Source organism: Gymnoscopelus braueri (genome assembly GCF_963280865.1).
Source record: "Gymnoscopelus braueri genome assembly, chromosome: 23".
NCBI lineage: Eukaryota > Metazoa > Chordata > Actinopteri > Myctophiformes > Myctophidae > Gymnoscopelus > Gymnoscopelus braueri.
The window spans coordinates 29283822-29308716 of record NC_137625.1 but is presented as its reverse complement, the minus strand read 5'-3'; the positions used below and the strand labels follow the sequence as shown (position 1 = coordinate 29308716).

General features: G+C 41.0%; 1 protein-coding gene across 1 annotated transcript in view; it reads right to left on the bottom strand.

The window, feature by feature from the left end:
* Nucleotides 1-24895, bottom strand: part of flncb (filamin C, gamma b (actin binding protein 280)) — a gene marked incomplete at its 5' end in the record, with an annotated part of 99114 nt that overhangs the window by 36981 nt on the left and 37238 nt on the right. The window contains 18 exons of the mRNA XM_080420567.1: nucleotides 690-952; nucleotides 1904-2021; nucleotides 2958-3127; nucleotides 3944-4034; nucleotides 7155-7315; nucleotides 7922-8045; nucleotides 8213-8356; nucleotides 8970-9083; nucleotides 9707-9900; nucleotides 11505-11641; nucleotides 12704-12830; nucleotides 13991-14128; nucleotides 18119-18247; nucleotides 19992-20192; nucleotides 21160-21322; nucleotides 21453-21530; nucleotides 22380-22498; nucleotides 22641-22791. Of these exons, the coding sequence (XP_080276693.1) occupies nucleotides 690-952; nucleotides 1904-2021; nucleotides 2958-3127; nucleotides 3944-4034; nucleotides 7155-7315; nucleotides 7922-8045; nucleotides 8213-8356; nucleotides 8970-9083; nucleotides 9707-9900; nucleotides 11505-11641; nucleotides 12704-12830; nucleotides 13991-14128; nucleotides 18119-18247; nucleotides 19992-20192; nucleotides 21160-21322; nucleotides 21453-21530; nucleotides 22380-22498; nucleotides 22641-22791 (2622 nt within the window). The remainder of the gene's footprint in view (nucleotides 1-689; nucleotides 953-1903; nucleotides 2022-2957; nucleotides 3128-3943; nucleotides 4035-7154; nucleotides 7316-7921; nucleotides 8046-8212; nucleotides 8357-8969; nucleotides 9084-9706; nucleotides 9901-11504; nucleotides 11642-12703; nucleotides 12831-13990; nucleotides 14129-18118; nucleotides 18248-19991; nucleotides 20193-21159; nucleotides 21323-21452; nucleotides 21531-22379; nucleotides 22499-22640; nucleotides 22792-24895) is intronic.

Sequence of the window (24895 nt, the reverse complement as noted above, 5' to 3'; positions counted from 1 at the left end):
GTGTCTATCTTCTGTCGCTATGTTCAACCACTCATCTTTTTTTTCTCTACATTTTTATCCCACGATTTTGTAACCCTATTTTTCACCCAGTGCCAATGCCTAAGCTTGTAATCCTGGGCGCTACTCTCCCTCTGCCAGCCTGGTGAGAGCCCCGAACTGAGCTCATGCTTCCTTCAATGCATGAGGAGTGAGCAGGCCGCTTCTTATCACCTGACAGGGGGGAGTTTCCTTGTTAGGACGTAGCGCAAAGAAGGCATAGACAACATTTCACACCAAGCTGTTGGGATAATAACATATAAAAGAGTACCGGGTTTCCCAAAGCAAATTTTCTGGGCTAAAGGGAATCAATTATGTTCAACCCTGCACCCCAGATTCTGATGTCAGCTCAGTTGGAAAAGTTCAGACACAGGAGCATATCTGTGGAAAGGCTACAGGTGTGCTGCAGGTGTGCCAACACTCTACTCACACAGAGACTAATCTCACAACCTGACTGATCTAAACATCAGGAATGATGGATTTAAGCCATCTGAACCACATCTTAAATTATGGCTCTTGTCGACTACGAGAACTAAGTGAACTGTGCCCTGAAACATATTTCAGGGGTTCTGGATTTGTTTCCATACGCTACGGCTCGGTTTTAGATAAGATTTTTCCACCACTGGGTGCTGTACATGTCTTGTATACACTACCTTTGTAGGGTCTGGGGGCATGACTCCTTCCACGGTGAATGGACTTCCTGATACAGGGTTTCCGTCGTAAAAGACGTCCACTTTGTAGGGCCCTTCCTCCGGGGGGATGTACTTCACGGTGTGGACCTCGTTGGCGGTGCCCGACTCCAGCTTGCAGGGGATCGGCCGGCGAGAGGGCGACGAGATCTTCACCTCCAGTTTGCCTTGGCCCCCTGCACCCCGCGTGTTGATGGTGAACTCTTGATCCACGCCCACATCCACCTCTGTGGACACAAATACAAACACATACACCTGTGTGTCAGTCACAGTGGTGGAAAGTAACTGAGTACATTTACTTTAAGTACTGTACTTAAGTACAATTTTGAGGTATTTGTACTTTACTTGAGTATTTCGAATTTCCAATACTTCAACTTCTACTCCACTACATCTCGGATCCAAATAATGAACTTTTTAGTTACTAGTTACTTTGTAGATTTTGATTATTATTACAAAACATACATTAATCACTTCAGCCCTAAATACCTTTCGGCCATTTGAAAATAGCCGATCTACAAGCTCACAATGCGTCACATTGCGACGCATTGTGAGCTTGTAGATCTGCTATTTTCAAAAGATTTTTATACATTTGAAAACTTGAAATGGGACATTCTGCATTATGAGTACTTTTACTTTTGGTACTTTAAGTACATTTTGATGCCAATACTTTTGTACTTTTACTGTACATTTTGAATTCCGGACTTTTACGTACTTATTACGTATTTCTACATTGCAGAATTGATACTGACATTTTTGAAAGTATTTGAATATATACTTTTTAAAGAGAAAAGATTTGAGTTAAAAATGTTCGCTTTAAAAAATATATATTCTCAAAGATTTGCACACATTTTCACGATTTTTCAAAAATAGCAGATCTACAAGCTCGTAGCACGGCACTCGGTGCCGCGCTATGAGCTTATATATCTGCAATTTTTCAATAGCCCAAAGTATAAAATAATGGTTTAAGTGGTTACACAGATGCGTTCCCGGTCTTATTGGGTTAATAGAACCTTTCAGTCTGAGAGGGCCAGTATCATGGACGTTCTCACAGAGAGCACACACAGGTGGTCAAACTCATCTTCTTGATAAATGCTGTGTGTCTTTTCCCTTTGGCTCTCATAAATAAACATATCGGGGTGAACTTGGGGCTTGCGTGTGTGCCAGGCGGCCATACTCACTGTTGTTTAAACCATGAATCTTGACCTTGTTGAGGTCAAGGGGTGGGGCCACGGCGATGTTAAAGGGGCTCTTTGGAATCGGGTCACCCCCGTGACTCACAGTGACAGACATGCTTCCCTGAGAGAAAAGTGAGAGAGAGAGAGAGAGAGAGAGAGAGACACATTTAACATCTTTATTTGCTTTCACATTTTAACAAGAAATTCTTGAACACAAACAGAAGTAGATGCACAAACTCAACAACAAATATTTCAGGATACAGATCACGGGTACAGGAAGCATCGCCTCCTCCATATATGGCGACTGCCAATTATCACAGACACTGACAAGAATTTTGCCAATGCCTTAGCTCTTGACTTAGGCATTCCTGCAATCTGCAGGCCTCTCACAACTGATTTGTGGACATTACCGAGGCTTCCAAATATGAACACAAGCAGTTTACATTTGTAACCAAGCTGTATAATAGCATCCTTAAGACGTTGGTACTTAAGCACCTTGGTAAGGAATGCCACTTCCAAAATGGTCACTTCTCTACTGTCCTCATCAACAATAACAATATCTGGTGTATTAGCTGTGACAGCTGAAAAGGCATCATTTTCATTATTGCACATGGACATGGCAGTTGAAACACAAGAGTGCTTATATACGTTTTGACAGATGATGAAACGTATGAACTTATGTCCTTGACTAATAAGTCACACACACACACACGCACGCGCACGCGCACGCACGCGCACGCGCACGCGCACGCGCACACACACACACACACACACACACACACACACACACACACACACACACACACACACACACACACACACACACACACACACACGCACACGCGCACACACACACACACACACAAAGAGAGAAGTCAGTCAGACTAAAATAATGTAACAATAGACTTGTCAGTGTTTCCTTCCACGCCGTCAGTTAGTTTTCAAACAAAGAAGAATAATTGTCACAGATAAATCAACTGTAGAAAAAACAAGCTGCGCTCAGTGCTGTGCCACTGGAATGGAGTTTGTGTGCTAGAAATGATGAGGTTACAGTTACCTGTTGTATGGCGGTGTAGCGGACGGTGTACGAGTAGTCGTGGTTGTCGATGATTTCAAAGTCTCTGACGGCCTCTCCCTTAGCCGCTCCGGTGAAGTGGACCTCGGGCTTGGCCTTGCCCGCTCCCTTGGTGTATATGGTGAAGTGGGTCGGTTTGCCCACCTCCACACCTTGAAGGATTACACGGGAAACGCATGTATTGAAAACTGGCAGTGGTGGAAAAAGTACTCACATTTTGTACTCGAGTAAAAGTATCAATACTGCAATGTAGATATACTCTTTTACAAGTACTGTATAAGTCCCATATTCAAACTTTACTTACTTTACGGCATCAAAATATATGTAAAATCTAAGTAAAAGCACTCATTGTGCAGACTGAAGTTCAAAATGTATATATATATTTTTTTAAATGGCCGATCTACAAGCTCACAATGCGTCGCATCGCAACGCATTGTGAGCTTGTAGATCTGCTATTTTCAAATGGCCAAAATGTATATAGGGCTGAAGTGGTTGGTGTGTTTTGTAATAATATTCAAAATCTACAAAGTAACTAGTAACTAAAGCTTTCATATAATTGTAGTGGAGTAAAAGTACAATATTTTCCTCTGAGGTGTAGTGGAGTAGAAGTAAAAGTATTGAAAAGTGTAAATACTGAAGAAAGTAAAAAATACCTCAAAATTGGACTTAAGTACAGTACTTGAGTACACAATTAGTATGTAATTAGTTACTTTACACCGCTGAAAACTGGTCTACGAGTTTCTGTTGCAAAGACCGCCGGCTCAGATTGTGAGCCAACAGACATTGTATAGGGTTACATTATATTATTACATTAGAGTCATTTAGCAGACGCTTTTATCCAAAGGGTTATTGTATAACGGACATATTTGTGCGTTTTAGGCCCAGTTTTGAGATTTGGTCTACTCTATGACAAATATGTTACCTTATCTCGCTCAGATCTTATGGTTGGGTATTCTGTTATCACTCACCTGTCTTGCTGAGACCGGGCCCCTCGGCCCTGACCTTAGCTGCATCGTGGGAAGGGTCCACTTTGATTCTGAACGGGCTGACGGGGATTTCCTGTCAAAAAGATCAAACTTTAATAGGACACATTTTCAAGACCCCTTTGGTTTGTTTCTTATTATAATTATGAATATATATATATTTTTTAACCCATTAAGACCGGGAAATTATCTCTGTCATTTTAGATTTCTTTGGGCTATTGAAAAATAGCAGATATACAAGCTCATAGCGCGGCACAGAGTTGTAGATCTGCTATTTTTTGAAAAATCCTGAAAATATATGCAAATCTTTGAATGCATTTTTTACATTTTAACTAAAATCTTTGGTAACACTTTACTTAAAGGTCGCATCAATAATGCATTATAATCACATTTATAATGCATTATAATACACTTATAAGCAGGGTCCCCACACATTTTTAGCAATGAATTTCCAAAACTTTTCCAAAACTTTTCCAGAATATTTAGCCCAATTTCCAGGCCTATAAAACAATCATTCAGCGCAATAATGTGTCTCTTACTCCTATGTACAATGCCCAAAGATAGGCAGTGTAGCAAAAATAAAGCATAGAATATAGAATAGTACAATTTCATTCAACATTTCGTGCACAATTAGGGCATAGCTCACTGGAAGACTCATTATGGCATCCGTATGACTTATTTTTTTTAAATAATATTGCCTTGCATTTGCCCTATTTATGAATTAAAAAGTAATGAAGGATGCAAGGGCGTTTTAAATTACACTTTTGTTGTTGGTTTTCCTATGTTTTTCCTATTAAGTTAATTTCAACAAGAGGATACTGTCAGACACAAGGAGGGATGAACATAATTATGCAAAACAAATCAAGAGTGGTAAATTTAAAGTGCCATTTATTTTATTTTTTATTTTTATTTACTTCTCCACTACATCTCAGAGGCAAATATTCCTACTTTTACTCCACTACACAATTACCGGTATTTGAAAACTTTAGTTAGTTACTTTGCAGATATACATTATTAAATTATAAAACATACATTAACCACTTTAGCCCAATTTTATACATAGGCTATTTGAAAATAGCCGATCTACAAGCTCACAATGCATCACCATGCGTTGTGAGCTTGTAGATCAAACATTTTAGTAGCCTACTTTTACTTTAGGTACTTTAAGTATATTTTGATGCCAATACTTTTGTACTTTTACTGAACATTGGCCTTTACTTGTTGTAACAGAGTAGCCTATTTCTTCCCATGTTTGCTACTTTTACTTAAGTAAAATATGATATCTGACTACTTCTTCCACCACTGAATAGCGGAGCTTTTTTCACTCACTGTAGCCTACTGTTTGCTGGTGGTCGTTTGAACTTTATAGGCTATAAATAAAATATGAAGTAATGAGGGTCTCACTATAGGCCTAGCCTACTGTGTTTAAAACAATCCTCAAATATGAAGAACAAAGTGATGTGCAGTATAGCTGATGTGTTGTCCGTCCACTATAGGTATTTGAAAATCTAAGTTCCTCCACTCTTTATAAAACGTCTGACAATAAAAAATAGCCTATACTATAGATGTATATCGATGTATATCGAACTATTTTTTTTTCACTCTATGACAAAGCAGTGTGCAGATCACAACCAGGTCCACAATGGAAACACGTTCCTTTAGGGTTTTTTGTGTTATCCTTTTAACAACCATTGTAAAATCCTACCTCTCTACTGTTTACAAATCTGTTAAAGTATTTAATCAATAAATAAAAAACAATAAAAAGTGTTTGGGGGCGGGGCACAGCCGCGAAACCTCGCTCAAATAGAGACCCTGCGAGCGATAATAGGAGGGGTGGACGACGTCGTTGCACGGTTCGTTGTCGCTCGCGGTAGGTCAGGACGGTCTCATTCAAAAACATGTATTTTAATGAGATTTCATCGCCCGCTCGCGCCTCGCGTCACGTCACGTCCCATCGCTGGCAGTGCGGATGGGGTGTTACACAGCCCGTTCGGCGCAAAACTACTTATGTTACATATTTCGTGTAATGTTATACATGTTTATGAAAATGTTTTGTATTAACAAAAATCAATAGCCAAATATTTTTCCAGGACCCTTGATAAATTCCAGGACCTTTGATCAATTCCAAACCTTTTCCAGTACTGGATTTTTTTTTTTTTTATTTCAAAATATTTCCAGGAATTTCATGACCGTGGGGACCCTGTATAAGGCATTATAACACTTGTTATAGATGTTTATAATTATGCATAACAACTTATAACAAGGGTTATAAGGTATTATAACTTATAATAATATCATTTGTAAGTGCTGGTCATAATGCATTATAAACTCAGTGGAACAGCACATTCTAACTACCAAATAAGTACCACTTTACTTAAAGGTCTGGTCTATAATGCATTATAATCTTATAATGCATTATAATGCATCATAATGCATTACAATGCACTTATAATGCTTCATAACACTCATTATAAATGTTTATAATTATGCATAACAACTTCTAACAAAGACACTTTATAACTGACTAAGTTATGGTAGTTATAATGTGCTGTTCCGCTGAGCTTATAATGCATTATGACCAACACTTATAATACGCTATAAACGTTGTAATAAGTTACCATACATAATTATAAACATTTATAACGAGTGTTATAATGCCTTATAAGTGCATTATATGCGTTATAAATGTGATTATAATGCATTATAGACGCAACCTTTAAGTAAAGTGTTACCAAATCTTTGCTTCTGGGGATACTACAAATGTCTTCTAAATCCTAACAGTTTTTTGAAAAAACTTATGTTGCTATAATATCAGTGGTTCTCAAACTTTTGTCATGTGAACGACCCCCAAAATGATATGTATTTGGCCGCGGACCCCCCATCTCAATATGTTGTTCCAGTGACTATACCCAGAAGCAAAGATTTGAGTTAAAAATGTTGCGCACATTTTCATGATTTAAAAGAAATAGCAGATCTACAAGCTCATAGCGTGGCACTCGGTGCCGCGCTATGAGCTTGTAGATATGCTATTTTTGAATAGCGAAAGAAATCTAGAATGACAAAAACGCTTTCCCGGACAGTACAGTAAAGAATGAGGAAGCAAAACATGTCATGTGCCAGCTAGATGCTGCAGATGGCTAGTACACCAAGCAGCTGACATGCCGTAGCATCTGCTTCATGTTGCGTGCTGTCTCACCTGATCAGCGAACAGGACCATGATGGTGTAGCGCCCAGGCCCAGGGGGCGTGTACTTCACCGTGAAGGTGTCGTTGTCATTCTTGATGATGTCAAAGTCGATGTCAGCCTCCGCCGGGCCCACCACACCGGGGGCACACTTGATCCCAATGCTGACGTCACCTGGTCGACGAGAACAGGCGTGGGAGGTAGAAATTGTTAATATTTTAACGAAGAGAAGGGACAAGTCCTCTATTTTGGCCATTGAGCTTAATTCACTCCCGAGTCTAACGTAGTGTTGATTTTGACAACAAATTCCATTTAGTTTTAGTCATATTTTAGTCATCTGAAATGTTTTACTGTTAGTCTAGTTTTAGTCGACTAAGTATCATAAGAAATAATCGACTAAATCTACAGTTGATTTAGTCGACTAAAATGTATTTTGGCGGTGCCTTGATGGCGTCGTAATGGATGATTTTACAATTGGTTGCATGCTGAAAATAGCAGATCTACAAGCTTGTTGTGAGCTTGTAGATCTGCAATTTTCAGAGTTACACCTGAGTGCAACAAACATAAAATGACTTGTCTTTTAGTTCTACTGGATCTCTTCTCCACTCGTCCCTCACTAACATTTTAGTCTAGTTTTTATTTGTTGATGAAATTGTCAATATATTTGCTCTTAGTTTTAGTCATCATAGCTTAGTCTTTATTTAGTTTTAGTGAAAAAAGGTGGTCGACGAACATTTTTTGTCATAGTTATATAGTAGACGAAATCAACACTGGTCTAACCTTGTCCTGCTTCGCTACAATCCACAGTGAAGTAGGTTGGCTCGTTGTTCTTCAGTCCTGCCTTCTCCACCCCTGGACCGTACACCTTCACGTTCTCTGGGTGGCTGCCCTCTCCGATGGTCACCTGAGACACACAATAAAACAAATTAACAACGCGTGCAATAAGACGCAAATCAGCTGAAGATTTGTGCTTCACGTTTGTACAGAGGAATGTTCCACACAGTTCCTTTTGGGAGATTAAATCTGGAACTATTGTGATTGGATGGATTGATGTTGTTGGTGCTCACTCACCCTAAAGGGACTGTTGGGGACGTTGACATCGCCCCATGTGATGATGATGGTGTGCTTTATGGGCTTGCCGGGGATGTAGACGCAGAAGAAGGTGCTGTCGCCGTTGTCCGTGATCTGGATGTCAATGGGGAAGCCCTCTGCGTCCTGTCAGCACAAACACACACTTCTACTTGTATTGCGTTCCAAGTACAATTTTGAGGTATTTTTTACGTATTTCCAATTTTCAGTACTTTTACTTCTACTCCACTGCATCATATATGCCAATATTGTACTTTTACCCCACTGCAATTATTTGAAAACTTTAGTTACTAGTTACTTTGTAGATTTTGATTATTGTTACAAAACATATTACCCACTTCAGCCCTATATACATTTCAGCCATTTGAAAATAGCCGATCTACAAGCTTACAATGCGTCGCGATGTGATGCATTGTGAGCTTGTAGATCGGCTATTTTCAAAAGGTATTTATACATTTGAAACCTTGAAATGGGACATTCTGCATAATGAGTACTTTTGCTTTTGGTACTTTAAGTACATTTTGATACTAACACTTTTACTTACACTTTTACCTCTAACAGAGTAATCTCTACATTGCAGTATTGATAGTTTTACTTAAGTAAAGAATGTGAGTACTTTTTCCACCACTGCTTGTCGGTAAGTTTTCCTAGAGTTCACATTTTCACATCATCAGACAAACCAATATTCTCCTTTGGTGAGGGAGACCGGATTACTAGCTAGAGATGCTTGCATTCATACCTGGGCATAGATCCTCAGTTCTCCTCTACCAGCACCATTAGTGTCAATGGTGAAATCGGCAGGCTTGTTGACGATGCAGCCGGTCGGCTCCAAACCAGGACCATAACATTTCACCTGAAACGAGGAGGATCGTTAACACAAACATGGATACTGGATAGTGTCGTAACTGGTCTAAGTTTATCCGACGAAAACAGTACTATCTCCTGAGTGTTAAAATAAGAAAATCAAACAATATGAGGTTTTTGGGCAATTTGGGCATTTATTTTTGGAACAAATTGACTAGGTCATATACTGTAGGTAAATCTATATATTTTTTGAAATTTTCAACCATACACCCAATACTTTAATATGGAAGTTAGTGATAGATTTTCGTGACCTACACTAATAACTTTGCATGAACTAAATTGAGTGTTGCTGAATGAATAACACCTTTTTGAGTGGGAGTACTAATGTGAGAGCTGAATGGTCTTTTGTTAAGCAAACTCAGCCCCCTTGGTTGACATAGAAATAGCACAAGTGAAATTAAGTGAGACTTCAGTTACTTAGACTTGCTAAATATTTAATAATGTGTATGACAAAATAACCTGGTATTAATATTTTCATGTTTAATAGCTACTTTTAGTCCCGGATATACCACAGAAGGCTTTGAGTGGACAAGTGCGGTTGATATACAGTATAAACCGATACGAGATAGTATAAGCTCATTCAAACAGGATCGCGAAGGGGCAGTCTCCGACCTTCTCTGGGAAGACGTCATTGGCTGCGTTGAGGATGTGGGCCATGAAGGGGCTGTCCTTGATGTCCTCGTCATCACAGATGACGTGCACGGCATAGTCGCCGGCCTCCGTGGGCCAGTATCGCACGTCACACGACCCGTCCCCCTTGTCGTCGCATTCGATCTTAGCCTGGGATGGGCCCTCGATAGAGAAACCTGCAAACAGACGGTGCAACCTTCTGTTAACACTTTACCTGCCAATCACGAGTATAACCGTTGATGAAAAATACACCCGTTTACTGCCATAAAACTGCCATCCACGAGTATAACCGTTTTTCAAAAAAAGATTTTTTTATTTTTTATTCTTTTTCAATTTATCCACACAGAACCAGAGATATCACGATCCAAAGATTTCTAGCTCCATTCACTCCTTGGTTAACTTATTACTTTAAAATCCTGTATCTCGGCTCCTGTGTAAAAAAAAATTAAACACTGGCACTGGGGGAAGTAAAATAAAAAAAACCCTCTGGCAGGGAATGTGTTAAGCTTAAATAAGCTTGTAAAAAACAATGCCATGTAATGGAAGTCTGCATGGTAGATCTCATTGGCTGAATGTTTTGTGTTTTTTGTACAGAAAGTACAAAGTAATAATATATATATTCAAAAATGTACACACATTTGCACAAAAAAAAGAAATAAAAAAAAGCGAGTGCCGCGCTATGAGCTTGTAGATCTTCTATTTTTGAATGGCCAAAGTATAAAATAATGGTTAATCTACAAGCTCAAAATGTGTTGCGATGTGACATATTGTTAGCTTGTAGACTGTCTATTTTTGTTATTTCTGAAAAAACGAATTATTGGCATTAGGATCTGTGCAAGGCAATTTATGCAAGGATTTTCAATTTCATATTTTAGCCCAAAGAATAAGTGAAAGTGATACCTATAGAGTTTGGTTTCATTCTGAGAGACAGACAGTCTGTAACACAGTGTTCCTGTGACACCTGACATCACGGGGCATCATTGCTGCAACAGCTATCAATCAAATTGAACTGACCTTTAGAAGACAGTGTGTACGTAGGAGCAGTGGTGGGAAAAAGTACTCAAATGTTTTACTTAAGTAAAAGTATCAATACTGCAGTGTAGAAGTGCTCTGTTACGAGTAAAAGTCAGGAATAAAAACTGTACTTGAGTAAAAGTACAAAAGTATTGGTATCAAAATGTACTTAAAGTACCAAAGGTAAAAGTACTAAAATGTTTGAAAATAGCAGATCTACAAGCTCACAACGCGTCGCGATGCGACGCGTTGTGAGCTTGTAGATCGGCTATTTTCAAATAGCCTACGTATAAAACAGAGCTAAAGTGGTTAATGTATGTTTTATAATGTAATTAATTATATCTGCAAAGTAACTAGTAAGTTTTCAAATAATTGTAGTGGAGTAAAAGTACAATATTTGCCTCTGAGATGTAGTGGAGTAGAAGTAAAAGTATAGACAATTGGAAATACTCCAGGAAAGTAAAAGTACCGCAAAATTGTACTTAAGTACAGTACTTGAGTAAATGTACTTTGTTACTTTACACCACTGCGTAGGAGAGAGAAAGAGAGAGAGCGAGAGAGCGAGAGAGCGAGAGAGCGCGTGCGCGGGTGTGTGTGTGTGTGTGTGTGTGTGTGTGTGCGTGTGTGTGTGGTCCACCAGAAGAATCTACGTAGGCAGTCTCTGACGGTGGAGAGACGCACAGAAACCTTTCGGGGGGATGTTTCTAACAATAAATCAAAGTTCATGTGTGGGACTCAGGCAGCGGTGATGCCCGGCATTGCTTACCCAGGGTTCCAACCTCCGTGCCGATCGCCTCCACAACAAAGTCGGCACTCTTCCCCACCATGCCGGTCTCCAGTCCGGGGCCCCAGGCCCGCACCTTCTGAGGTCCGGCTTCCTCGCCCACCACCACCTCAAATGGACTGCATGGAACAAACAAGATTGAGGCTCTATGACATTGGTTCTCAAAGTGGGGTCCGGGGACCCACAGGGGTCCTTGGGGGAGTTCCAGGGGGTCCCCAGCTAAATGATGGATAGTGAGGAACCAAATGGACCCTTATACTGTAGGTCTGTAACTCTGAGTGTACAAATGGAACCAAATGGACCCGTTTTGGTTCCATTTGTACACTCTCAGAGTTAAATTAACATTGATTTTACAATATAAATTGGGGTCCCAGAGATAGAAATGTCATTAAATGGGGGGTCCGTAGCCTAATGCATGTCAAACTGGGGGTCCTTGAAATTAAAAGGGTTGAGAATCACCGCTAAGAGCCGTACAAATCTTCTCTTATGGGGGTCCCTGGCATATCTTTTCAAATGGGGGTCCGCGGGCTAATAAGTGTCAATTCCGGGGTCCTTGATATGAAAAAGTTTGAGAACCACTGCTCTATAATAGTCTCCAGATTTTAATTGCCAAACTGCTTGATTTGGGTCTCTCTTGCCCTTTAATATCATGTGCAATATTGATTTTATCTTATCTTGAAATATCAGCGGTATATGGACATAACTTTTTTATACAATTTTATCGTTTTAACTGTGCCTAATTCTGCACCTGCTAGGGAACGCTTGACTCAAACATGGTGGCACGGATCAACGGCACAGCGTAGGACAGTCAAACAGTACAGATATGAGTAACATTTATTTGGCTAGCTTGCAACAAACAACTAGAAAGTAGACAATAATGCACATTAGCTATTGTAGACCAATTTAGTGTCACGCGATTACAATTACAATTTGGTCCTTTGGCAGATGCTCATATCCAGAGTGACTTTTACACGTGCAAGGACTAAATGGCATCAACAAATGACAGGGTGAATGATCGTGTAAACAATGTTGTGCTTCAAAGATTCGCTACAGGATAGAGATTTCAAAACCTTCCCTGATGCCTTGATGAATAAGGTGAATCTGTACTGAGTAGATGAAATGCATGTAAAGGGAACATTGGGGATCATTCCACCTGATTCCACAGGAGGAGAGGGTCTCACCTGCGCGGGGTGCTGTGTCCCCCCCAGGTGATGTTAATGGTGTATTTGCCCGCCAGGATGGGGTAGTAGTCACATTCATACAGGCTGTCTCCCACCTCACGCACCTTCACTGGCTCCTCCAAACCCTCTGAAACGAATGACCCACACCTCTTTAAATATACAGCACACATTTAATAAAATGCACAGTACGTAGGGCTAATTGTTACTCAGAGTGTACAAATGTACACTCCCAGATTTGAATTATCACTGAGGACTTTACTGTGTAATCTGTGAGAAACGTTACGCGTCTGTGTCATTTTTAGATTTCTTTATATTTCTCTAGTATTATATATCTGTTATTTTTTTTAAATCATGAACATTTTTGCAAATCTTGCAATATATATTTTTTTAAGCAAACATTTGTAACTAAAATCTTTGCTTCTGGGGATTCTAAAATGTCTAAATCCTATGTTGCTATAATCAGTGGTTCTCAAAGGACCCCCAAAATTATATGTATTTGGCGCGGACCCCCATCTCAAAATATTTAGTACCATGGACCACCCAGAAGCAAAGATTTAAGTTACAAATATTCGCTTTAAAAAAAGAATATATATATATGCACATTTTCACGATTTTTCAAAAATAGCAGATCTACAAGCTCGTAGCGTGGCACTTGGTGCCGCACTATGAGCTTGTAGATCTGCTATTTTTGAATAGCCAAAGAAATCTTAAAATGACACAGATGTGTTCCCGGATTGAATGGCTTAAAGTAATACTAGGTAACGTTTTCAACAAAACTAAAGTTAAATTGTATATCTTTTGTGAGTGGCAAAAGTTTCACAACACCCACTCCATGAATTTCACCCCCGGAAGCCTTATATTTATATATTTTGTATTGAACGCTGTCGGGGGGGACTTTCCCGGGAAAATGACGTCATCTGGCCAGAAAACGGAACTACCGCAACGGTTTCCTGTTTGGCCAGGAACTACCGCACTAATAACAAAAAGGAACCTCACGCTGATTTTAAGAGAATGTAGGATTGGAAGATCAAAAAATTACAGAAAAAGAAAGCACAGCTCATGGTAACTAATGCTCCACTGGCTAAGAGAAACGATCCGCAGATAGTATAAAACAATTAAAAGATCGCTTTTTGAAACGCTTCCGGCTTCCGGTGAAAACAAATGGAATTCTGGGTAATCGAGGACTACGGAAATTGTATGCAGTGACGGTAGTGACCAGCAGAGGTTGCTAAAAATCGTTATTTGTGAATCTGCATTGTACAACTTTAATAATAGTTGTCAACTCACTTGGTCCTTTCACAGTGACCTTGAGTTCTCCACTGCCTGCTCCCTTGGTGAAGACCTTGAAGTCGGCCACCTCCTTCACTCTCACCCCCTTGGGCTGGAGGCCTCTCCCTGACGCCCTGCACACATTGGGGTTGCAGGCTACGGGAACCATCGAGGAGAGAAAGGGAGAGTTGTTTAGACTAGCAGATGGAGGGTAAGGTATGCACGGCCACACTCACTCACTCACTCACTCACTCACTCACTCACTCACTCACTCACTCACGCACGCACTCACTCACTCACTCACTCACTCACTCACTCACTCACTCACTCTAGCACACATACAAACTCAAACTTAAACACACAAACAGTCACTATACTACAGAAGTTTCACTGTTAGTTTGGCTGAACAGCGCTGCATGGGAGAAGCACAGTTTGTCATGACTGCTGGGGAGAAGCAGCAGGAGAGATGGACAACATGACACAGAGATGAAGACGGCCGTTATCTTATTGGAGAACAACACACTGACACAAAGAGCAACAAGTTGGATGTTTTGCTTCGGGCTTGAAGAATGAAAAATGAGGAAAAACAAACAAACCAGATGAAAGCGATAGCAGTCGTCAAAAAAAAATCAACGGTGGATGCTGAGCATGAACAGGTAAAAATGATGTGTTCTTGTTTTGCACCCATGAAAATTCTATTCGATATAATCTGACCTGTTTACTGAATGGTAAGACGTTCTGGACATCGGTGCATTCTAAGGTTTTCTTGTCTTTGAGCAAAAACTAAAGTAATATTCATGAAGACTTTTAAACAGTGGTGGAAAGTAACTACTGTAAGTACATTTACTTAAGTAGCCTACTGTACTTAAGTACAATTTTGAGGTATTCGTACTTTTCCAATTTTCAATACTTTTACTTATACTCCACTACATCTCGGATCCAAATATTATACTTTTACTCATGACAACTTTAGTTACTAGTTACTTTGTAGATTTTAATTATTATTACAAAACCTACATTAACCACTTCAGCTCTGTATAAATTTTTCATATTTTCAAACGATTTTTGAAGTTGGAATGGGATGTTCTGCATAATGAGCACTTTTATTTTTTGGTACTTTAAGTACATTTTGATGCCAATACTTTTGTACTTTTACTCAAGTCGATTTAGAATTCCAGACTTTTACTTGTAACAGAGTGTTTCTTCATTTGCAGTATTGATGCTTTTACTTAAATAAAGCAATTGAGTACTTTTTTCCACCACTGCTTTTAAAGATACACACATTTGAACAATAGTGAATACAAATGATTAGATGATATATGAACCCATTCAACAGTGTGTTAATAAAGGTATTATGTGGACACAAAGGGTTAGGGTTATAGCCAGAGGATTACTGCTTTGGTCTGCAGAGGGAAGCTATGAAGGGTACAAACATGGGACACGTTATTGTGGTGATGTTGACAATGACAATGACAATCATTACATAATGATGAAGGCTCAAGTGTGTAGCACACACACACACACACACACACACACACACACACACACACACACACACACACACACACACACACACACACACACACACACACACACACACACACACACACACACACACACACACACACGCACACACACACACATACACACACACACCTGAAGGGTCACGGTGACATTCGCCCTCAACCAATGGGGAGACAGAGGACAGAGATTTAGCGATTCTGTCTTCCTTCATTTTGATGCAAATTTAAGAAAGGTTATTATTCACTCTATTCTCCACGCAATACTAGGCAACCGGTTTAATGAATGAATGAATCATTTGCATTTCTGTTATTATTATATTATGTGTTAAAGTGTTATTATTTATTAGTTCTTGGTCATAAAAAAAGTAGAATGAATCCAATACTGAAGCTGCGTTCAGACCTGGGCATAAAAAAGCTTTTCTATTTGAGCTTTTAAAAGCTCATTAAAAATGTAAAAGCTGATTTGCATAGATATAACATTGAAAATAAAAGCTGATTAATTGTTCAGCTTTGTTTGGTGTGACACAGTAAAATCACACAGTCAAATCCTGAAAGTTAGTTTAACTCTGAAAGTGTAAAAATGATCGAAAATCTGCCGAAAATAGCCTCCATTAGTTTCACATTATATTTGCTCAACCACTGCACAAATACTTTGATTGGTATTTTTGACTCGTATTTTAACGCACAATGCCCCTCATCTGTCATCCTAAGGCTCCACTAGTGTACTTGAGTACAAGTTACTTTAACACCACTGACCATTTCTGCACAGGCTCCGTGTCTCCGAGGTGAACTGCTGATCATTAAAAGATGTGCCTATAAGCGTTGACCTCATCGGTGGTCATTTGAAATTGGTCATTTTTTATTGATGCAACAGCGGCTTCTATTTCAGTGTGCAGACCTTCCAGGAGGAGGAAGCCTGTACTTTCCATTAGTTTGGAATCCCCACCGATTTCCAGTCTAACCACGGCGGCCCACCTCTGAGACGCAGAGCGAGAACACAGAGATGGAGCCACCTTAATGATGAGCATTAGTGAGGAGGACCATATTATATGAACATAAGGTTCAAGATAGTGTTCCTTTAACGCTAGCCAGCGTTGGTTTTGACAGCGAAGTTAGATTTAGTTTTAGTCGTTTAAATAAAGTTCTGTTTAGTTTTAGTCATATCTTAATCGCCTGAAATGTTTACTTTTAGTCTAGTTTTAGTCGACTAAATATCATAAGATTTTAGTCGACTAAATCTACAGTTGATTTGGTCGACTAAAATATTTTTGACTAAAATGACTAAAATGGTAGGCGACAGAATATATTTGTCATAGTTTTAGTCAACGAAATCAACACTGACGCTAATAGATGAATAACATGTTCGATTTCGTGAGCCAAAATATAATCCCACTGAGCATTTTTCGGGCTATTAGACGTTTAAAAAACGTCTAAGGTCTAGGCTAAAACCGGGTTATAATTGGTCTAAAAGTGAAAGTTTTTTCAACGTCTATTCTTAGCCTAGACGTTGATTAGCTGTTTTTTAAGCGTCTATATATAGACCGTCTATATCATAGCCGTTGAAATGACGTCTATAATATAGACGGTCTAAATATAGACGCTTAAAAAACAGCTAATCAACGTCTAGGCTAAGAATAGACGTTGAAAAAACTTTCACTTTTAGACCAATTATAACCTAGTTTTAGACGGAGGTCTAATAGACGACTATGGCTCACTGGGATATTAGATGGTTGATTTGTTAGATTTAAGATGGGGATATCCAACGAGCGCAGGACCCCGCCGAAACAGCCCTTTCAGTAATATTCTGATAAGATCAAAGGAGTCCTCCCCAGACTCTGGATGTGGTCCAGAGTCACGCTAGCCAGGCTCTAAAAATGGATGTTTACACCTTATTTGAGATTAATTAACGCTCAAGCTTATGCATTGTTGGGAAGCCAAACTCTCTCTTTTCATGGCATTTGAGGAGTGGTTTGATTGGTGCGACTGATCCGAGTCATGAACGATTGTAAAAGTGACCATCCAATCCAATCCCACCAACAACAATACTGAAGCAGGTTGGTGCTGCTGCCTCCAACATGTTAAGATGCCTGCTTGTCTAGCGCACGCACGCACGCACGCACGCACGCACGCACGCACGCACGCACGCACGCACGCACGCACGCACGCACGCACGCACGCACGCACGCACGCACGCACGCACGCACGCACGCACGCACGCACGCACGCACACACACCGCACGCACGCACGCACACACACCGCACGCACGCACACACACACACACACACACACACACACACACACACACACACACACACACACACACACACACACATATGCGCACACACGCACACACACACACACACACACACACACACACACACACTCTTTCTAGAGGTCGAACAGGAGCAGGAGGCCACCGAGAGAGGCTATAAGCACTGGCGTAGCGCATGCTATGAAGCCGGGGGAAGCCATTTTTGGAAGGTGGCCTGCAGAGGCAAGGGGGGAGAGGGTATGGTTTTTGAGTTGAGGTACAGTAGGAGGGACCAGGCTAGTGCAAAAGCGGGCTCCGTGTCCACAGTATTAAAATAAAAACCCCGTCTCTCGCCTAGCCTCTGTACTAACTTGGTCGCCTGGGTTTGGGAGGCGTTGGAGGGGGGGCTCTCCTGCTCTTGTCTTGGGGGGGCGGGGTGCGTACAGACTGGTGGGGGGCTATCGGCACCGGAGAGCCGGGTGGCAGGCCGCTGTGTGTAGCTGTCGGAGGGAACAACAATCAGGAGACAAGGAGCAGAGTAACAGGGAGGAAACCTCCCCCCGTTCCCCATTATACACCACCACCACCAGACCCACAAGACCAGGGGAGCAAGACCCCCCCAGCCCAAAACCATGAGAGAGAGCATTACAGCTTCAGCCAAAACCACCACTCAAGAGAAGCCATCAGGATGATGATGATGATGATGAGATCAGGTCTGAACCCCAGACATTACTGTACTGGAGGAGCAGCAAACCCACACCTATAGACCTAGTCACGGAAATCAAGAAACCTTTTTAGTTTTAGTCTGGAAATTAGAATTCAGTACAGGGCTCTGATTAGAGAGAGGAGGGGGAGATGGAAGAGGGATTAATGAGATAACTATAATGGGTATAATGTGCAAATCAAAATGTCTGTCAGTATTAACGTTACACATTGTGTGTTATACATCAGTGGTTCTCAACCTGTGGGTCGGGGACCAAGCCCCGAGAACCCAGTGTTTGCGTTGAAGCGCATTGGACATGCTGGCCATTCATAGGTACTGCAGCTTAAAACGGCTGGGGCCACTGTGCGTGAACGAGCAAAAACGGTTTGGACCAATGGGCTCGATTCACGGGCTTGCGCACCTCTGTGACGCAAAACGTGTCACAGTGGCCCCCAAATAGGCCTTGCCCGTCACATTTTCCAACCCGGAAGAAGGGGTGATTTCGCCTCATGCGCTGGGTGAGCAACTCAATGCAAGTGGATGGGAGGGGATTTCGGGTGCCCTCTCTATTATTTTTAACTCTATGGTCAGGACCCCTAGGGGGGGTCCCCCACATAATTTTTTTTTTTTGGGGGGGGGTCCCCAGATGAAAGTGAAGTGACAATTTAAGGACTTTTAAGACCTTTTTAACACATTGAATGCCAAAAACGGTCCGGACCGTTTTTGAGGGTCCAAACGAGAAGTGCCGAAAACGGTCCGGACCGTTTTTGACCCAATTCTATTTTTATACATGTGGGCCACGTGGGGCGCTAAAACAAAACTTTGACATCACCCAAGCAGTTTCTGAGAAGAAGAGGCTGGATGTGGCTCCATGTCAAAAATCCTTCCGGTCGGCGTTTTCAATGTTATCTCCTTGATTAAAAGCTTAATATCTCCATTTCTTTTTAATGTGGTGGAAACGAGCCGTTTTCGATCGGCGATCACGCTGCAATGGAGGGTCGCGTTGGAAATATTATTGTTCCAGGCGTTAGTCGGGACCCTCCGCCGTCTCGCACGCACGCTTTGTTTACATGCATTTCCGCGTCGGGGCTTCTCACAGCACGAAATGTATAACGCAAGTGGATGGAAGAAATGCTGGCACTCAACGTATAATATTTTAATAAACCTCTGGCACCCAATGTGTTAATACCTAAAAAAAATTAAATAAGAATGAAAAGCAAAAAGATCATTACTGCATCAATAGTAATCAACAAACTATACTATAAAACTGGTCACACATTGGTCAAATTGTGAAATAATATGAGACAATTTTTTTTTTTTAAAGCCGATCTATAAACTCACAACGCCTCGCAACACGAGGCGTTGTGAGCTTGTAGATCTGCTATTTTCACAACATTTATCTGTGGAACTGCTTGTCAATATGATTTTTTGGGGGGGTTCACGGCCTGAAAAGGTTGAGAACCACTGTTATACACAACCTGAAATTGGAAGTGTGTTCGCGTCTATAGTCTGCGTGAGCGCCTGTAGAATGTTCCACCTACCCTCAGAGATGTGGACGGTGAAAGGGCTTCTGGGAATCTGCTGGCCCGCGAACGTGATGTGGATGGTGTGAGGCCCCTCCAAGACGGGGCCGTAGGTGCAACGGAAAACGCTGTCCCCCTTGTTCTCTAGAACGATCTCCACGGTATCCCTCCTGCCGTGCGAGTCCACGATAACCACGCCCACGTCTCCAGCACCGGCGCCTGGGACGCAGAGAGAGAGAGACACAGCGTGTTATTCCATTTGGCCGCGGACCCCCACCTCAAAATATTTTTGTTCCAGGTACCCCCAGAAGCAAAGATTTGAGTTAAGAATTTTAAACTTTAAAAATATATATATTCTAAGATTTGCACAAATTTTCACGAGTAAAACATGTTTGCAGATAGTTATTTTGAATAGCCAAAGTATAAAATAATGGTTAAAGCGGTTAAAATCTAAAATGACACAGATGCTTTCCCGGTTTTAATGGGTTAAAGAGTCAAGTCAATTTAGTTCTACATTTAGAAACAACAAACCAAAGTGCTGTACCATGAACATAAAATAATTAAAAGATCCTTTGTTTTTTAATAAACACCCTTGGACTTGGACTTTGTGTATGTGTTCTGCTTTTGGGTATATGCCAGTTTTGCAAATCATGACAGGAACAAGTTAGGGTTAAAACAGAAAACATGGTGCAGGTGATTGCACCGTTAAGCTGGTCACTCATTGACACAAACACCAGGTTAACTCAATTAACACCCTGATAGGACAGACGACCTAAAGTAAAGTGTTTTAAAATAGCTCAGAGTCAGAGGTGCTACCAGGTGGTAAAGCAGTATGTTCAACCAACAGTTGGTTGATTGCAATAGCAAGGTATTAAGATTCTGCCGTTAGCGGAATCTATCTTGAGAGATTAATTTCCCACTAATAGATTTGAAAACAGGCCCTATCTTGAACGCCGCCTTACCCCTTATCCCTAAACTTTTTTACAATTTTTTACAATTTTGAAAAACATTTAAAAATAGTTCAAATAGCCGATCTACAAGCTCACAACGTGTCAATGTAGATCGGCTAGAAATATTTTTTAAATGTTTTTCAGAATAGTAAAATATGGCTAATAAGTTTAGGGATAAGGGGTAAGGCAAGATAGGGCCCTAATGTTTCTCCATCCCTAATGGAGAATATACATACCCGCAGTGTAGATGTCAAAATAAGTGGGTTTGTTTGCCATGTTGCCCACAGGCTCCAGTCCGGACCCCCTGGCCTGGACCTTGTTAGAGTCTCCCAAGGCCTTGGATACGTTCACCGTGAAAGGACTTCTGTCAATGTCCTGTCCAGCAAACAACACCTTCACCTGGACAGAGGAGAAGACAGAGAGCCCTGTTAAACCACCTATACTGTGTCAAAAGACTCATTCAAATATACTACTACAAACTAAAATAAATACACAATGTGGTCAAGTAGCGTGCTATTGTTGTGCTTACTTGGTGCAAACCCTCCACTTTGGGCAGGTAGACGACTGAATAGGTTCTTTTCTTGTCATTGTTGGGGATCACTCTGGCCTGAAAGAGTAGACAGGTACTGTGTTAGTACAACAAATTGATCTTTCAACTCGAAAAAGTGCTCCTCGGAGCACAGGTCTCTGCCAGGTCAGGCAGGTTAGTGTGGGCCAGTAATGTTCGGAATTCGCCAATCAGGCTGGAATGTGAAAAATTGGACGGATCGCACGGATCCGTCTCGATCACTTGACTAAAGAGATAATATGTACCGATTTGCATGATGTTTGTACAACATTCATAGGAGTAATATTGTTTTGCAAACTTCGGCCTCCTGGTGGTGCTATAGTAGGGCAATGTTGAAAGGGTGGCATTTGTTCCTCAACGTAGTGCAAATCTGTGGGCAAAGTTTCATCGCAATCGGACATGATTGCGGTTCATGATATGCGGCATTTTGTTCAAAACAGGCCACTCCTGCAAACTTTTGATGTCAATCTTAGCCAATCAGGATGGAATATGAAAAATCAAACAGATCCGTCTTGTCACATGACTATAGAGATCATGTGTACCGATTTGCGTGAAATTTGGATAAGGAGTAATATCAAAATAATTGTTTTACATAAGTCGGCCTCCTGGTGGCGCTATAAAAGGCAAATGTGAAAAATGCAGGGCAAAGGTTTGTCCTTGGCCTCTAGGGAGTGCACTTACAAAGTTTTACACAGATCGCTGCAGTCATAGGTAAAAACAAGAATCGGCCTGTTATAGCGCCACCATGAGGCTGATTTGAATATTTTCAAGTGACATTTCTTCCTCGGCCAAGTGGGAATGTTCATGATTTGAGGCATTTTGTTCAAAATGGAGCACTCCTGCAAACTTTGGAAGCCATTCAAAAACAAAAATGGGTTTTCTTCTCACCTCTTCCGTGTGTCCCTCAGGGTCCTCTATGTAGACCAGGATCTCACCAAGACCAGCCTCCACTGTCTCCACCAAGAACTCTGCAGGTTTCAGAACCATGTTGCCTCTGGGCTCAATACCTGACCGGGGGAAAATAAGGGAAGCCCAGAGAGAGATATGATATAATACAAAACAGGGACGATTTTGACTCTGTGTTGATTTGAGAGTTGATATGGCTCTGGCATGAGTGAGGGAGTTTGACAGGCAGATGTTTGGCCTCACCTGGTCCGTAGGCCCTGGCCATTTTGGGATGCAGCGTCTTGGCACGCAGCGGAGCTCCAGGTTTGAGCTTGGATTTGGGGAACTGGGACAGATAGGTCATGACAGAATGCTCGTCCACATTGGGGTCCACTATCTCCTCGGGGGCGATCACCTATAAACAACAAGACAGGAAGAGGGAACACAAGGTCAGAGGAGAAACATGTAATACAAATAAGTCTGAAACAGTCTGCATGCATGGGACAACAAGGAAGGGACTTTAATTAATGAAAACATGGAAGGAAATACTCTGACTGTGTGTAGTGCGTAATTCAAGTAGCCTAGCTGTGATCGAAATTGGGAAAAGAAAGAACAATAAATTAAAGATGATTTTGAGAAACGCAATAAAATAGTCAACTATAAAACTAGAATAGACCTAGTCAAGACTTTTATTTTATGTTAAAAACCTCAAAGAAAATAAACAAAATTAAAATTAATTTTATTTGGGGAACAGCTAGAGAAGTAATAAAAAGGCCTTTGTCATATAAAAGGAGAATGGATGGAGGTCTTGGAGCTGTCGACTAAAAGCAGCGTTTGTCAAAGTGTTGCACCAGGTATTGTTAGGATTAGGAAGGAACACAACGTTACTAAAGAGTACACATAAAACACTGAGCCTCTGTTGTGGGAAATCCAAAATATCTATGAAAATAACTTGGGTCTTTTTAAATGAAATGTCATGGTAAAATGAATAATGACATCAAAGGAAAAACAATTGGAAATGCCAACTAATGGTGACATTTGTTTGCTTTTATAAAGGTCAAAGAAATGTGGTGGGAAACTGCTTCAAAAGCATGAGCAGAAAAACAAGTACTGTATAAGTACAATTTTTAGGTATTTTTACTTTACTGGGGTATTTCCAATTTTTCTAATTCCAATTATTTGAAAATAGCCGATCTATCGCGACGTGTTGTGAGCTTGTAGATCTGTAAGTAACATTTTGAGCACAGGCCTTTGACTTGTAACAGAGTATTTCTACGTTGCTACTTTTACTTAAGTAAAATATCTGAGTACTTCTTCCACCACTGCAGAAACCCCAAAGTGTCTCTGGTGATGTTAGGCCTAATTGCACTGTGCCCAAAACAACGAAGTTTCCTGTTGACGGCCGTGGTAAAGTAGAGGCCAAAGAGTTAAGCCAAGAAACAAATCTGTGTGCATGCCATGTGGATCTGCTGTTTCCCTCTCTCATTTCTCATCACACTCTTCCCCCTGAGTCATTCTTTTTGCTCTCATTGTACATGCTGTCAGCCATGAATTTTGGGTACGCTAATTTTAACCCAGGACCAGGGGGGCATGCCTGGAAATAGCCCACACTGGCATTTGACACGACTAAATAGGTACCGCCTGATGCTGGAGGTTGTCGAACTCATCCTGGCTATTACCCAAATAAAAGTAAAGGTTGACCGATGAATCGGGCGTCGTTGATAGGACAGGACTTGGCTGTGATAGTGGCCAGTGAGTGCATAGCCTTGACCAGTCACGTATATCAGTATTTCTTTCATGCCAAGGACCCCCAAAATGATATGTATTTGGCCGCGGACCCCCATCTCAAAATATTTTGTTCCAGGGACCCCCAGAAGCAAAGATTTGAGTTACAAATGTTCGCTTTAAAAAATATATATTTTCAAAGGTTTGCACGCATTTTCATGATTAAAAACAAATTGCAGATCTACAAGCTTATATATCTGCTATTTTTGAATAGCCAAAGTATAAAAGGTTAAAGTGGTAGAATTATTGTGATACTATATTAACACATTTTGCTGGGGACCCCCTGGAACCCCCCAAAGACCAATGGGGGTCCCCAGACCCCACTTTGAGAACCAATGACTTATAGCCTACATCAATGTTTTGCATGGAGACTCTATATACACAAAGTCACGGTAATGTCATAATTATTCACCAGTGATCCAGATGTATTTCCATTTGTATTTATTACTTTGATTTATCCGTTCTGTTCAACAGTTATCCAGCTTCTAATAAAGTCAAAGATTGCTCATATCTGTCCGGTGTCTTATTTTTGAAACCGAGTCATCAACTATCGCCTTGTCCGGCTCCAAACTATTTGGTCGACCTCCAATTAAAAGCCCCAGAACATTCAGACCAGCATGCCTTTTTGACTTTTATCCAGAATGAATAAAACACACACACGCACACGCACATGCACATGCACACGCACACACACACACATAGCAAATGAGCAAACAAACATAAAGCCTCAGCCA